The sequence below is a fragment of the Ascidia mentula genome, chromosome 8, assembly GCF_947561715.1.
Source record: "Ascidia mentula chromosome 8, kaAscMent1.1, whole genome shotgun sequence".
NCBI classification, from domain to species: Eukaryota; Metazoa; Chordata; class Ascidiacea; order Phlebobranchia; family Ascidiidae; genus Ascidia; species Ascidia mentula.
Window position 1 is genome coordinate 11,925,057 of NC_138573.1, and position 15,499 is coordinate 11,940,555.

Here is a 15,499-nt window from a genome sequence, read left to right on the forward strand (position 1 = left end):
CTAAACTCAACTGTTTACAACAATATTTCTTCACAATTAATATTTAACATTTTTCGCACTTTACCTGAATTCCTTAGCATTTATTTCATTGTGGTTGAACATTTGTTTGCAGAGGTTGTTTGCGGAGATCCGCCCGCGGTTAGCAACGGTTTCTACAGACCGATACACGTAAGCGTGTGGACGATGGGAAGTGCAGCCACATACGAGTGTAGGGGAGGTTATGAGTTGGATGGAGCGAGAATCATAACTTGTCGCGAACACGGGGTGTGGGAAGATGGCGCCACCACGTGTATAGGTAAAACAGTTTCTGATCATGTGGATCAGAGGGTTATATAAACATACGAACGGAAGTATTAAATTGATGTTTACATATTTAGCTATACTATCTATAACAACTTGTCCAATATAAATTCGTGTCAATCGACAGACATTAATGAGTGCGCAAACCCAAGAGACAACGGATGTAGCGAATATGCAACTTGCACAAACACTGATGGCGGATATACATGTACTTGTAACGTTGGTTACACCGGCAACGGACATTACTGCGAACGTGAGTGAACCTTTCATTAAAACCTGACACATTCTCTTTTCTTGTAACTGGGCATTTTTTTCTTTTTTTAGTGCGACCTCAGTCGCCACTTAAAAAATTATTTTTATAACATATATTAATGTTTTAAATGTCACATCTTTAGGACTTGCCTGTCCCAAACCCTCTTCTCCTATTGGAGGATCGATCACACCACGTGACCGACAGCGATTTGCTGCCGACGCATCGGTGACGTATTCGTGCCAGTTGGGATACAGAGTGAAAGGATTTGCGAGAGCCGTTTGTCAACCGGACGGAACGTGGATACCTCCCACCCCACCTCTCTGCGACGGTAAGATGAGTATTGATACTTAAGCAATGTAGTTACATTTACGATTTTAGAAACACCTGAATTCGTTTTATTTGTTATTAATTGAGGTAAATTTTGTGGCAGATGTTGACGAATGTACCGAGGGAAGAAGCAAATGCAACACCAACGCTATCTGCGTAAACTCGGTCGGAGGTTTCTCCTGTCACTGTAAAGAAGGTTACAGAGGAGACGGAGTCCACTGCACGAGTAAGTTTCAATCCAACTCGTCCCAAACCATCGACTAGCAGCACGCTAACTTAACATAAAATATACGATTTTTTTGCAGAGATAGTTTGCAATCCACCGCCCACTGTCAACCGTGGAAGTTATTCACCGCAGAGTTTATCACAGTGGAAGAGTGGGACGAGGGTTACTTACACTTGTATGTCGGGTTACGAGGTTCGAGGGGAGTCGGTGGCGGTTTGCCAGAACAATGGCCTGTGGTCTCTCACCTCTGTCACCTGCTCAGGTTTATATTTTACATTTCAGCATGAATCGATTCATTATTAATACAAAAAAATTTTTAAACATGCATGCATAGCTAAGCGCTTTAATACAAGTAGAATTTCCCTGTAAAAACTTGGAACAAAATAAACTGAGGAACACAACTCACGGGTTTTCTCATAATGCTGAGTATAAATAGACTGGCCCATATTGTTATTAACACTGTCATGTTAATAACAATATGGGCCAGTCTATTTATACTCAAAATAAACTGGATCACATGATTTACGTTTGCAATGTTTCGCGACAGATGTTGACGAATGTAGAAGATCCTCCCACAATTGCAATGCTAACGCTCGTTGCATAAACAACGCCGGAAGTTTCAGGTGTCAGTGTAAAGAAGGATACACAGGAGATGGAAGGTCATGCAGAGGTAAGATTTTTTACTATTTTCTTCTCGACAAGTGTATAAATGTCACCCAAAAAACCTTGCCAAAAAACCCGCATTTTGTTTCAAACATCGTGCCAAAAACCCTGCCTTTTTTTTCAAAATCGCTGTTTTGAAAGCTGCATCCGCAAACAATAAGTTTAATTGTTATTAAGTTGCCAACTGTTACAACGTCGGATCAATTCGTAACGGTGCAATCCGACCACTGGGCAAGACGTCTTGGATAGCAGGAGACGAAGTCCACTATTCGTGTAACAGCGGTTACGTGTTGGTGGGAAGAGATACGGCAACTTGTCGTGATGACGGAGCTTGGAGCAGCCATCCACCTTACTGTAGTGGTGAGTGATTGTTCGTTTATATATTCGGATATGTGTTAATGTCTTCGCTCCATCCGGCAAAAATGATGGATATAAATGTTAAAATTAAGCTTTTAAATAATCTGAGGTCTTTTTTGTTGTTTTAAAAATTGACTTAAAGCGTAAAATGGAATTTGGTTGACCATATTACAACAGCAACAAAATATGTATATTTTGGTGATTTACATTCAGATGTGAACGAGTGCTTGAGTGTGGCGCCTTGTCATCACTTGGCAAATTGTATCAACAATGATGGAAGTTACACATGTAGATGCCAACACGGCCATTCAGGCGACGGATCGACATGCTCCAGTAAGTACATGTATGACATCATACTCGTGACGTTATAGTCTAATAGAAAACATTGTTAAACAACAACTTAGGCAATCATAGGTATTCACTGATACGCTTGTTTAGAAATCCTGTGTGTGGAACCGAATCCCGGTATAGGAGTTCATTACAACCCGAGGAATCAGTTCCAATACGGAGTAAACACAGTTGTTACTTACTACTGTCAACATGGTTACGGGATTGTGGGTTCAGCGCGGGCATCTTGTCAGGCAACAGGATCGTGGTCAACCCCCGAACCTTCATGCATTGGTGAGATTATCAATACCGAAGTTTTCGTTGATGTTTTGTAATGATTTTTTATCACTATTCCGAATACCATGTGGTAACTGATTCGTCACCATAGCAATAGTCATTGATTAACGTTATTATAATCGTGACATCATGAGAGCCACGAAAAAAAATGGAATTGTCGTTTTTATTGGTTAATTAACATTGGGCGTTTTGGATGCATATTATCTTAGTGATCATTTTTTTATATCCGACTTTTCTAATTTTCAAAGTAAACCTCCTTTTTGTCAGATATTGACGAATGTGCGGACGGGACTTCCCCGTGTTCTGAAGATGCGAGATGTGAAAACACAGTGGGAAGTTTCACATGCACGTGCTTACCTGGTTACCTGGGAGACGGTTTCTACTGTCGAAGTACGTATGGCGACCAAAAACTTTACTTGTTGCTACAAATGTCCGTTGACATTTTTTTGATTTTTCGACGCTCTTGTAATTCTCAGGACCAGTATGTCAGGCTCCTGCCACACCCAATGCCGGTTATTTCACTACAACCGACGAAGAATATGGTGTAGGAACTGTTGCCACTTTTATGTGTAACGAGGGTTACGTGTTGCGTGGTTCGCCAACCATCACTTGCCAATCTGGTCCGAGATGGTCGGACAACTCACCTGCATGTGTTGGTACGAAATATTTTAAATCGATGTTTGGGCAATTTTGTGGCTGTAGAAATTTATTTAATGTTGGAAAAAATAATTTTGTATTATTTATATTTTTTTTAAACCGAATTATAGTTATCAGGTTATGATGCTGAATGTTAAATGGGAGCGTTGTAAATTAAAAGCTTGTGGTATCAAATATTTCTATTTTATTATCTATATCCAGACATCGACGAATGCAGCTCACTCACCATTACTTGCGAATCAAACAGAGAATGCAAAAACACACAGGGAAGTTATTACTGCGGATGTATGAAAGGTTACGTCGAGGATTCCCAGAATATCTGTCAATGTAAGTCCGCATCTGAGCCATTTGTTTGATCATATAAACAAGTTTCTTACAGGGACACTGTTTTGCCCTAGCACTGATGAGACCTTATAGTAGTGATGTCTTGCGCCGGATCCGGGTACCCGGACCCGGCCGGATATGGACCAATTTTCAATACCCGGACCCGGCCGGATAATACACTTAATTTTACCGGATAGTTGGGAAAGCATTTTTGTCCTAAAAACGGACAAACATTTTGCAAATTACTCGTTTTTGGGACCCAGAATGTGATTCTCGCCGACTTCCGAATTTTTTGTTTTTTGTTATTAAGGTTTTTCGTGACTTGTTATACCTTATTATTTGTTCCACTCATGATAAGCTAACTTAACATAGCATTCTGTTTGGCAATCAAACATTATTGCCATGCTGATAAAATACACGAATCGGTGTTAACAAACTGCCGGATCCAAATTATCCGGCCGGATTTGATTGATAACTATCCGGATCCGGCCGGGCCGGATAATTTGGAACTGGGAACATCACTACCTTATAGGTCGAAGCAGTGGCGCTTCCTGTAGCTCACTTAAAACGTATTATTGGCTTCATTTTTTAAAAATGTTACTGACTGTTTCTAAATCATCTATGTATTGTTGCAGTGGTGACATGTCCCTATCCCGATAGCGTACATAAAGCCACACAAATGCCTGCAAGTCAGTCTGTGTGGGCTTTCGGTGATGTCGTCACTTACCGGTGTTCTGACGGTTACGTATTGGAGGGAGCTTCCAGGATCGCCTGTGAACAAAGCGGCGTCTGGTCAAACCCTGCCCCGTCTTGCAGACGTAAGTTTACCCCCACAAGTGCATGGTTTGAAACCGGTGCGACCAGGTTGTAAAAAACGTGCAATAACACTGTGACAAATACTTGATTTGAAAATAAAATGATTTGTTATAGAGTCAAGTATTTAAAGGGAGGTGACAAGTGAAAGCATTGTTGCAGGGTTCATATTGCCAGTACTTTACCTTATATTTATCAACTTTTTTAATATATTACACGAACAACACGGATCAATCTTACCAGCATTGTTCGTACTTTTTTGTGTTCTCTTGTGTATATATTTATTTAATTGTTACTGTAACAAGACATTGTTTGATCACAGAAAACTTCGGTGATCTTAAGTATTGCACTGTGAGTGGAGATCCACACTACGACACGTTCGATGGAAACCACTATGAATATCAGGGAGCTTGTCTATACGATCTGGTAAAAACAACCGCGTCTGCTCGGGCCAACGGATTGACTGAATTCACGGTTCAGGTTTGTATGCTATCCATACTCACGCAACAACACCTGATGAAATTGGTAATAAATGTTGTGATTCAATTTGCAGAACCAAAACGAACACCGCTTCGGACTGACACACGTGACTTGGTTGAATAAAGTCATCTTCTTGTATGGAGATAAATCGATTGAACTCCGAAAGAACCTGGTTGTTTTGGTATGTCCTTATTTCTATCATTACCACTTATTTTTTTCTAAATGTTATGCTATTACCTGGTGTATATTGCAACATTTCTTTAACGAATTTATAACTGGAGTTTACCAATTACTCAGGTTGATGGGGTGTCGACCACACTGCCGTACAGTGACCCAAACTCTGGTGTAAAAGTGCGACTTAGTGGGCGTTACATCACTGTGTCAACTCCGTTCGGCGTCCAGATGAGATACGATGGAGATCATTACTTTACTATCGGTCTCTCTCCAGCTTATGCCCAAGCAGTAGAAGGTCAATTTTTTCCTTTTTCCACATTTTCCAATATTTGCTCAATATCTTTCCAAGAAAACAGTTATCTTGGTATATTTCACGAAAAGAGAATATAGTGTAGAATTGAAGTATTTCCAACATGTCAAACACTAACTTTGTACAATCAACCCAATCTAAATCTATTATTTAGGTCTTTGCGGTAACTACAATGGCGTACCCAGTGACGACATGGAAATACGAGGGACACTGCAGTTGGCGCCATCTAGCGTTGAGTTTGGTAACAGCTACCAAGTGAACTCAGCATCCGAGTAAGTGAATATGCAAACACATTTTTCGGTTTGTTGTTTTGATCTCCGGAAAGAAGTCTTTTTGTCACAAAGATTTGCCTGTCCATTTTGGGAGGTTTTAGTTATTGTATCCATCCTTATGTTTAGGTGCGCATCAGCTACAGCCTCAGTTAGCGCCTGCACTTCAAACCCAGCGAAACGTGCACAGTTCGAGGCTCAATGTAACATGATCAAGGAAGTGGGAGGTTGCTTCTCATCGTGTCACTCAGTTGTTGACGCAAATCGATATTTCAATGTAAGTTCCTCCCCGTTATAATTTAAGAAAAAATGCATAGACAGCAGTTTGGAAAACCACTAAACCTCATATTAATGCTCACAGGATTGTGTGTTTGATCTGTGCGCGTTAGATGGTGACCAACAGATGGTTGTTCGCAGTACAGAGGCTTATGCCGCAAAATGCCAAGCTGCCGGTGCCGATATATGTCTATGGAGAGATGTGATTGGAGCCCGTAAGTTACACTTTAAATTCGATCATAACTTGTATTAATATTTGTGTTACTCGACAGAGCTTGTCTGTCCGAAGCACTCACGATACATTCAATGTACGAGCGCATGTCCGAATACTTGTGTGGACAAAAATGCAGCTCAGACCTGCCTTGATACTTGCGTCGAAGGTAAAAAAAAATTACCTCCATTTGGTCAAAAACTTGCTGCATGAAGTAACAGATTTATTTGCGTCTGTTAAAGGGTTAAAGGATATTCATGGGCTAATTTGTGATTGCAGGTTGTGAATGTGAAGAAGGGTATTTATTGTCTGGCAATGAGTGTGTACCTGACGGTGAATGCGGTTGTTTGGCCGAAGGAATTTATTACAAGGTAAGTTTACATGGTATCTAGTGATAAGGATCGTGTTTCACAAATATACTCATATCTTCAACCTAAAGTTAGGGTGCCAAATTTTGTTATTCCTGCTAGAAGTATTCAGAAATACCACCAAACAATTACATAACTGACAGTTTTGTAAATTTTCGATACAAACAAAATAGCCAATGCATTTTGAAAGGTCTGTATCATGACACGACTATTGCATTGGTTATTTTGTTTGTATAACTTCATTGCATCTACATGGTGTTCAGTCAGCTAATTTTTTTTAAGCTACAGTAAAACATATCTGTTGAGGCTCATTAAAAAATTTACCTTTATTTCCCTTTGTAGAATGGCGAAAGATTCCTCACTTCTGATTGCTCCCGAAAATGCACCTGCGACAACGGTGAGGTTGAATGTCGCATTAAAGGTTGTCCATCGGGCCAGAAATGTGGAACCGATGACAATGGAAATCTTGGATGTCAATTACCAACCGGTAAGTTGTGCAACGTTACTAAATATAAAATGACAAGAAAGCTGTAAGCAAGTGTAATGCAAAGAAAAAAAATGAATCAATCGAACCAAGGTACGTTCTGGAAGGCAGTCGTGCATTATATCTCTATCAGTATTCTTGTCAAATGATCGTTACTAATGGTAATTGTACTTGGTATGGTTGGAGCAATTGCCGATGTTGGCAGTCTTCTGGTTTTTGGCTTATGTTGCAATACATGAATCACCTCATCTGATGTGTAATACATTATCTGCAAAACTGAAAGATGACAAACTGTTAAGTTGTAAGAAGACAGTTGCCTTACATCACTGATGATGAACACAGGAGTTGTTCAAAACCTTTGCTTAACTGTTATTATGCATATAACCTCTGGCGTTTCTCTTTCGCGTAATTAACTCTTAAGTTTTTCGTAACTACGTTAAGATGTACTTACCACTAAATGACAACGTGCCTTTGTTTTGTAGCAAAGTGCAGGGCAACTCCTATCACCAAAATGATTCGATTGCCGAAAGAATGTTCAAACCCCGATGGTTCGTTCCGTTACATGGACGTCGGATCTTGTCCCTCGGTCACGTGTCAGCAATCCAACTATCACGAATCTCAATGTTGTGCGGCCATCACTCGCGAGGTGGCATCCGTGCAATGCAACAGTAAGGGTTCATTTTTTTCCTTTAAAACCAGCGTTTAGTCACGTTGTCAGATATGTTGACTTTATAAGGATCTTTGGATCTATCCTACTCACAAAACAGTCCCATCTTTAAGAAAATCTTTGGTGTTAAAGAAATAACATTCCACATTAAATCACGCAAAAATGAAAAAGTTAAATTAAAAGAACCGATTTTAAAGTTTCGGAATAACTGTGTTACAAACTTATCAACTTGTTTTTTTTGCAGATGGTGTAACTATCCCAGTTAGCAAAGTGACGAGTTGCGGGTGCAGCCAATGTACACAACAAACTATTTCCGTAACTGGAAAGTAAGCAGAGAATATTTTTTTATTCCCAACAACGTTTTCGTCATTTCTATGAGAATATTAGCTATTCCAGTGCACAAAAACAAGTTATTAAGCATTTCAATTCATTCGAACTTCAATTTTAATGTTTTGCGTTTTCAAACTTTACGTGTTACAACTGCTCAACTGCCAGGTGAAAATTGCTCACAAAAAATGCCAGGACGCAAAAGAAAATGCCAATGACCGAACACTTATCCATAATGTAATATCCCAGGGTGTTTGGAGTTGCGAACGATGGTTCTGAGACACCTCTTCGGTTTGGTCTCGTTGTGAGAAACAATCACACCGCAACATCAACCAACAGTCAGGGCAAGTTCAGCATCAACGTTGCTTCCGACATTGAAAGACTCGTTCTCACTTTTGTCGACAAAAACAACGAACTGATGACCACAACGAAGGTATTTTATAAAACTTTCTTGTTATTGTTTACGTTTTTTGTGTATGAAGGCGAGCTTGAAGTCAGAGTTCTTGACAAAAGCAGGGCACAATAGTTAGAGAGAACTTATATGTTTAATCGTTTAGATGACTGTGATTTTAAAATTGTTTCTTGTTTTCCCATACAAACGCCATGCAAACTAGATTTAAAAAAAATGATATATCCAACTAAATTATCACTATCCACTATCTCCAGGTTATATCATTCAAAAAGTCAGGAGGTGACATCTACCACAATATCCGCATCCCGATCAAAGCAACTTCCATGAGATTTTCGTCAAGGGACAGAGGGGATTTCAGTCCATCCTCACAATCCGGACAATCGAACGCAATCTTTATTGAAATCGAACCAAACTCATATTTTACAAAAACCGGCGACTCCTACCATGGAGATGTAAGTATATGCTTTGAAAGCGTCTTGTTCTTGGCTGGATATATCTCTATGTCGTCGTTGGTAAAAAAATAAATAATGTTTAAGGCCAATGTTTCCTTTCAACCCGTTTAACCGAATATTTTGAATATTCAGGTGACAGCCAGCTTGACATACATCGATCCACGTGACGTGACGTCATACCTTGACGCTCCAAGCGACCTGATGACGTCAGATGGTCGGGTGATGCGCTGTTACGGAATGTTCGACATGGACTTCCGAAACCAAGAAAATTTGGAGTTGAACGTCAGAAACGTATGTGTTGGAACACACATTTGTGTAAATTATTGAAGCAAAACTTACAAACGAACTACAAACAAATCAATTCAAAAATCATTTAATTTAATTATATTCTTCTGTACAATACACGCTGGTACAATATAGATTTCGGTTAGACAAAACAGAAAATTGCCATTTAAAAAATTACACCGACATGGAAACTTTATAAACACTTCGTGCAAAGTGAGGTTGAAAACATGTCTTAATATGTTTACTTTTCGTTCCAGCTTCGCATCTCAATGCTGGCAAGTCAGATCGGTGTGCAGAGCGAGAGGCAGAAAGTCCGACTCTGGTCACTCAACCCCACAAATGGTCTTTGGGAACAAATTGGCCGGATGTCGGTGAGTGTCCCAACATGTTACGAAACCAGTCGGTCGACTTTTTCATGTAATGCTTTGATTGATTTCAGCTTACATCGTCATCTCGTGGAAGGGTGGTGACGGCCAACATTCCTACTATAGGTTATCAACGGGTTCTGAACATCGACGTCGCAGCTGATGATTCTTGTTTCGCAAAAGGTAAATCTAAAATCTGCTGAACGCGGGCATGGTTGAGTTATCGCATTACTTTAGCTTAACAAATACGCGCAAATTTGTGTTTTCTGTTTAAACGCTGTGGCGTCAAAGGTGCCTAAAATCCAAAATGTTGCACTATTTTTTAACTCAACTTTGGTCCAACATAGCTTATCTGTGGCAAACCATGCGACAGGCCTCTAATGTTTCTGCTATATGCGGTTGTCGTTGTTTAAAACTTACCAATAGTTTTTCTAAAACCTTGATTGCATCTCATTGGAGCTTTTTATACATTTTCAAGTGAGAGCGTACGGATCAGACAACTTCAATGCTTGGGACCAGGTTTCTTACGCCAAGGTATCGGCTGTGTTCCGTGAGACGGTTGGAAATCAGTGGAGAAGCGTCGGAACTTCTCTCACACAACCTGACACTGGAGCGTGTGTTCGGGTTTTCTGTGACGCCGTACAATCAAACACCTACACGGCAACCTTCTCAGGTAACTGGTCATTGCTTGTTGTCCAACCTATTTCTGCCGTTACCTATACTTTTTTTGGTGTGCTCTTCTTAAGGTAATTTCTCTGTTATTAAAAAACTTACCGGATTTTCTCCTCAAGCACAATTACTACTTGTTTGCATGTACATCCAACATCAAGCAATAAGAACTGCGTGTTTTTAACGTTTATTTAATTTCTTCGCAGCTACTTTGAACGCTAAAGAGAAGTTGGATGCAGCTCCTTCTTATCCTCAAGACCCAGCTAAGATTGGAGTTAGCGCGGATGCCCTCATTCCTCTCAACTACAGGTTTGTTGTTTCAAACTGCTGACGAATTCTCAATTCAAGTCGCATTATTCGCTCAAAGTCATTAAACTCTCAATTGCATCAAGAAACTTGCCAACCTTTACATAATATTAATTTGTTTGTGTTTTTTGCAGACGATCCGACCACGCAAGACATAGCGGAGAGAAAACTTCATTCACCATCAACGTTCCTCAGAAAAGCAACCTCACTCATTTGAACGGACCTTTCTATTATGATGAGTTCGATTGCATCAAAGCTCCGGTCACCGAAAATCACTTCAGATTTTCAAGGTGCGAAGAGTAGCAAAACTGAATGTTGTTGGAATTTGTTTGAACTTTTCGTTAAAACAAGATATTTAACGGAAGAATAACATTTATAACAATCACAGAAATCTACAACGTAAAAAATATTTTTTGTTCTTTTCATTGTGTCAGTGTACTAAGGAAACGGAAAAGCCTGTATATGCTATCAGATAAATCATGTCAACTATTTTCACTTTGTAGAAAATCATCAAGCGATTATGAGTTCAACACTCTGCAAATAGATGAAAGCAACATCTTCTTCACATGGCAAGATAACCCACTTAGCTGGTGGCCTAGACCTACGGAGTTCAGAGCTTGTTACATAAAGGTAAAATTCAAAGTGAATTTATAATGAATTTTATCAAAACTTTGTTTTGTATCCCCTTGTTTACTCGTGTTCTTGCTACTCTTCAAGACTTGACAAAAATATTTGCACGTTTGCAGGTGAAACTACAAAACTCTGGGGCAACCGGAGTGCAGAGCAAATGTACCGTTGGCATGAGAACAGGGTTGGTCGGCCAGCTTTACGGAATTCGTGAAACTCGCAGTGTTACCGACAATGGAGATTCGACTGCCTGCGTTGAGTTTAAGTGCAGGTAATTCTTCCATCCCAGAATTTCTCCTCGATCTATGTTATGGACAAGTGTTTGTGAAATAAAATTCAATAATTTTAATGAATTGATTGTCATTGCAATGGTTTGCGACACTTGTATTAATTTGAAATGTTGCCAAAATCAACAATTATATAGCTTAGATTTCCTATGGAAGTTCTCCATTTTGCAAAAATTGACAAAAAAACTATTTCTCGTCTTTCAGCTCGACGTCACTGAGCGGTCAGATGGATCGCAGCTTGGTTGCAATTACGCCGGACCGAATGTGCACACGTCAGCAGGTGAATACCCACTTGGAACAATATCTGACCACCCTTGTGCCAGTGGCAGGACAGGTTGACACCAAGTCGTACCGTATGTACGCACCCGCTGATCGCCTCGGTCACACCTACGGTATCTACACGGCGACTGCCAACGACCCTGTGAAGGCCAAGAGATTAGCCCGCGGTCATTGCATGGCTGGAGACTCGCGGATTACTTCGGATTCAATGAAACACGACGGAAACGTAGCGGTGACCTTCGACTGTTAGGTTAAACAGCCGCAACGAAGTTTGCTTTGGAAATAATTTATTTCTCCATATTTGTAAATATACGGCCCATGTTGTGCACCTATACATTCACATATAATTTTATGCATAGTGGGCGTGCGGTGTGTGCGATATGTGATCTTAATTGTTTCTGTTTTCAGTCCACGCCGCGCATATAGTTGGCAATAAAATTGGACATGTCTGCAGAAGTGTTGTTATTTCTATTTAGCAGTGGAGCTTTTCAACATACACTTATTACCAAACATGCGCTTGCAGAACAATCCCAAGAAGTTCCCTTCGGGTGCATTTTGCCCGGCAGAACTTTGATAGTTAAACAATATAGCAATGGGGCTTATGAGTATTAAGCTGGCGATTACCTAGCGACTCGGGAAAGATAGCACTGTCTTGTCACAGCAACAATATAGAATTAAATTAAACATACAAAAGTAAAAATAGTTGGCCGGGGTAAAAAGTGCGGAGCCCTGTATGTAGGCCTACCTATACTTCATCTGATGAAAGGTCATCACAACTTTTGAAAGAAGAATGCGGAGATGTAAATTTTTTTGGTCTCTCCTGTACTCTGCGGGCCTGATTTGTCAAACCAGCGAGTTGTGCCTAAATTCAGTTTCGTTTTATAAATCAAAAACCAATAAACTTTTTTGTACTTTCGAACTTCAAATTTGTCAGAATGTTATGCTACAAAATTATCTCAAATCACAAGTCGGCCGTTGCAGCGCATCAATGTAAGCTAGTTTTAATTAGGAACCTTCTACTTCACATGTTACTCAACTCAGGGAGTTTTTAGTGATATAGCAAAACACTCGAAAAGTATGTTTTGCTCGATTACTATCTGGCACTTTGAGAAACGCTGTACGGTAATATCACATTTTGGCGCTCAGACAACAGTAGTAATCTAAAAACATGTTTTATTGCGGTGAAAAATCTACATGGCACCACATGGTGAAGCGACAAACGGCAAGCTCAATCTACGTCCACTGTACAGAATCCATCGGCTAAAATCAACAATAAATGCTTCACAGAAATTCCATTGTCTCATTTTCCAGCGTTGGCCATGTAGGCATCCAGTTCAGCATCCATGCTGTTCTTGGTTTTGGACATGTAACTATCCAGGTCGGTGTCCAACTGCTCCCGGTTCACCGGCTTACCGCCCCTCCCTCTTCCCCTTCCTCGCCCACGCACTCCACCCCTTCCTCTCGTGCTGCCACGGACGTTTTTGTTGTTGCCACGAGGCACGGTGTTGCCTTGAGTTCGTGAAAGGGGGCCACCACGGAATGACGTCACGCCGCGTCCTGTGGTAGAAAACATGGTGATTTACTGCATTTTGTTTCAAAACTTGTCTATATTATGTGCTTTCGGCCTGAGACATGCATGTGTACGTTTCTGGTATGAACGCAAAAATTTAACTTTGTAACTGTTAAATACATTAAAGGAGGCCAAGGTTCTACTAAACAAGCATTGCCCTGTGGGCATTGTGAGGTACTAATTAAAATAGAATTGATATTTAAAAGAGTCTTGGGTATTCAGATTGGGTATTCAAAACACATGTTACAACCTCTTCCACGGCTGTTTCCTCTACTGAATCCTCTTGGGTTATTTGTTTGACGCACTCCCAGTCTGCCAGCAACTTGGCGACTCACTAAAGAGGGCATGTTTACATTTTTTGAACAAAAATTATTGTTGCAAATGGTATATATAAGTAGATCAGAAAACTACCTGGAAATTTTTTCAATGCTGCATTAACTCGGCCACGCCCTCTTGCCGGTTTTGTTCCCAAGCGATCCATGACTGATTGCTGCAAAAGAATTTACTTCAGCAAACAAAAGCAATATAATACCATCATTAAAGACATAAAAGAAAGTGCCAAGCAGCATACACTGTTGTGATGACTTATTAGAAATGAGAGTAGGAAGTACTATTCAAACCTTTGGAGGTGAGTACTGTTGTTGTATACCAAGAGCCTTTTCCACTGTAGGTCTTCTTTCCATTTGCTGAGTTAATCTTCTGTTTTTCTCGCTTGCAATTTTTGCAGTGGTCGCTTGTGCACGCACAGTTTGAGGCGAGGTAGCAGGTCTCGATTTCATTATCGTTGTGAAACTTGTTGGTGTTTCAAAAGTCACATTAAATTTCCAGCCATAGCCAGTGATGAAACATACTATTGACATGCAACTCAAACCTTCATCCTTTTATGTTTGTTGGGTAAAACTAGGACATTTACATTCAGGGGCACTTTAATTTTACAGGACAATTTGATAATTTACAATAGTTACCACGCCGAATTACATTTCCCCACATCCTGATTTAGCCGGGACTGTCCCAGTTTTAACCCAGTGTATCAGTATGTCCTGCTAATTTGGCCGGGACAATTTCATGGCATGGTTTATAGACCCACAATTATATATTGATATCTTGTGTTACAGTTTGCTCCAGTAATTAAACAAATTTATGTTCGTAGACATGCCAGTGTGCCTATACTTATAAAAAGGTTATTGTCGTGACATAATTAATAATACCGTTCAAAATTAGACCAAATGACTAAAAAAATAATCAACTTAGAGATTAAAATGTTGCTTTTCTTCTCTTATCTTTATAAATACTGTTGAAGTTTAGGGTGCTAACTGTGTTGTTTACAAAGGATTAGGATTTTTATTTAAATTTTTAGAACTTATATAAACTGTTGTCATGATGCTTTTTGTAAGCAAGAAACAAAGGCCGACATCTACTTACAAAATAAACTAATTACATGCTAGTGTAATCGTTCAGACACTGTTACACGCATTGCAATCTATTTTGAGTGATTTCTTTCTTTTTTCAATTTTTTTATCTATTTTAATGTGAATTTTCAACATAAAAGTAATTCTTGGTTTGAGTAAATTGCCACTTACGATCAAAGATTGGGCAAACATGTCCAGATACATATAATGCCTCTTACTTTCCACACAAAATGGGCATGTTAGTGCATATACATGTATACATCATATTTTATCTGAATACGAATACACAGCACTAATTCAAACAGGCCTGTTACAGTTTCAAAGCATGTATATCAATTGAAACCAGGGCCCACAAATGCAGTTAAAATGGCATACGCCTTGCATATCACGTGAGACCTTTGAAGGTTCTTCTACAATGGTATGCATTAACTGCAAACATAGGCTTGGCAAAAATTCTCACCGGGAATTCAACGTCATTTTGGTGGTGTTCTTCAAGCTGATTTTAATGGTTTGTGATGCCATGACTGTCTGCAATAGAAAAAAATAGTTGAGAGCAAGTTATAAATGACATTGGATACATCAAATTAACACAGCCATTGCTCAATACACGTAGGCCATACCTGCAGTTTCCAAGTCAATTTAGTGAGAAGAAGTTGCTTTATTTCTTAGCAAGAAGCGGCACCGTTATAAACAAAATAAATGTTCGCCTACACAAAACAATAAGCATT

General features: G+C 39.7%; 2 protein-coding genes across 2 annotated transcripts in view; one reads left to right on the plus strand and one right to left on the minus strand.

Moving 5' to 3' along the window:
* The window catches only part of LOC145911960 (uncharacterized), a 61,385-nt gene extending 49,154 nt beyond the window's left edge, over positions 1-12,231 (plus strand). The window contains exons 119-153 of the mRNA XM_082999389.1: positions 113-295; positions 428-553; positions 696-881; positions 984-1,106; positions 1,186-1,368; positions 1,654-1,776; positions 1,947-2,129; positions 2,340-2,459; positions 2,565-2,747; positions 3,018-3,140; positions 3,227-3,406; positions 3,609-3,734; positions 4,367-4,549; positions 4,867-5,024; positions 5,098-5,205; positions 5,322-5,493; positions 5,663-5,780; positions 5,907-6,054; positions 6,139-6,268; positions 6,326-6,433; positions 6,544-6,635; positions 6,975-7,119; positions 7,599-7,784; positions 8,028-8,109; positions 8,360-8,543; positions 8,777-8,974; positions 9,107-9,265; positions 9,517-9,630; positions 9,699-9,807; positions 10,103-10,297; positions 10,500-10,602; positions 10,734-10,889; positions 11,103-11,229; positions 11,346-11,497; positions 11,718-12,231. Coding sequence (XP_082855515.1) covers positions 113-295; positions 428-553; positions 696-881; positions 984-1,106; positions 1,186-1,368; positions 1,654-1,776; positions 1,947-2,129; positions 2,340-2,459; positions 2,565-2,747; positions 3,018-3,140; positions 3,227-3,406; positions 3,609-3,734; positions 4,367-4,549; positions 4,867-5,024; positions 5,098-5,205; positions 5,322-5,493; positions 5,663-5,780; positions 5,907-6,054; positions 6,139-6,268; positions 6,326-6,433; positions 6,544-6,635; positions 6,975-7,119; positions 7,599-7,784; positions 8,028-8,109; positions 8,360-8,543; positions 8,777-8,974; positions 9,107-9,265; positions 9,517-9,630; positions 9,699-9,807; positions 10,103-10,297; positions 10,500-10,602; positions 10,734-10,889; positions 11,103-11,229; positions 11,346-11,497; positions 11,718-12,042 — 5,291 coding nt within the window. The 3' untranslated portion in view covers positions 12,043-12,231. The remainder of the gene's footprint in view (positions 1-112; positions 296-427; positions 554-695; positions 882-983; positions 1,107-1,185; positions 1,369-1,653; positions 1,777-1,946; positions 2,130-2,339; positions 2,460-2,564; positions 2,748-3,017; positions 3,141-3,226; positions 3,407-3,608; positions 3,735-4,366; positions 4,550-4,866; positions 5,025-5,097; positions 5,206-5,321; positions 5,494-5,662; positions 5,781-5,906; positions 6,055-6,138; positions 6,269-6,325; positions 6,434-6,543; positions 6,636-6,974; positions 7,120-7,598; positions 7,785-8,027; positions 8,110-8,359; positions 8,544-8,776; positions 8,975-9,106; positions 9,266-9,516; positions 9,631-9,698; positions 9,808-10,102; positions 10,298-10,499; positions 10,603-10,733; positions 10,890-11,102; positions 11,230-11,345; positions 11,498-11,717) is intronic.
* A 717-nt stretch (positions 12,232-12,948) lies between these two features.
* On the minus strand, positions 12,949-15,499 carry LOC145911240 (chromatin target of PRMT1 protein-like). The gene is made up of 6 exons (XM_082998517.1): positions 15,392-15,499; positions 15,232-15,299; positions 13,983-14,154; positions 13,774-13,852; positions 13,613-13,696; positions 12,949-13,349 (listed from the first exon to the last, which is right to left on the minus strand). Exons 2-6 carry the CDS (start codon positions 15,291-15,293, stop codon positions 13,093-13,095), a joined length of 654 nt encoding a protein of 217 aa, XP_082854643.1. The 5' UTR covers positions 15,294-15,299; positions 15,392-15,499; the 3' UTR covers positions 12,949-13,092.

Excerpts from the sequence above, each read along its gene's own strand:
- LOC145911240 (XM_082998517.1), bottom strand. The coding sequence starts at position 15,293 with ATGGCATCACAAACCATTAAAATCAGCTTGAAGAACACCACCAAAATG. Across the intron at positions 13,697-13,773 it reads AGCATTGAAAAAATTTCCAG|TGAGTCGCCAAGTTGCTGGC; the intron begins GTAGTTTTCTGA and ends TGCCCTCTTTAG. Across the intron at positions 13,350-13,612 it reads AGGAAACAGCCGTGGAAGAG|GACGCGGCGTGACGTCATTC; the intron begins GTTGTAACATGT and ends TTTCTACCACAG.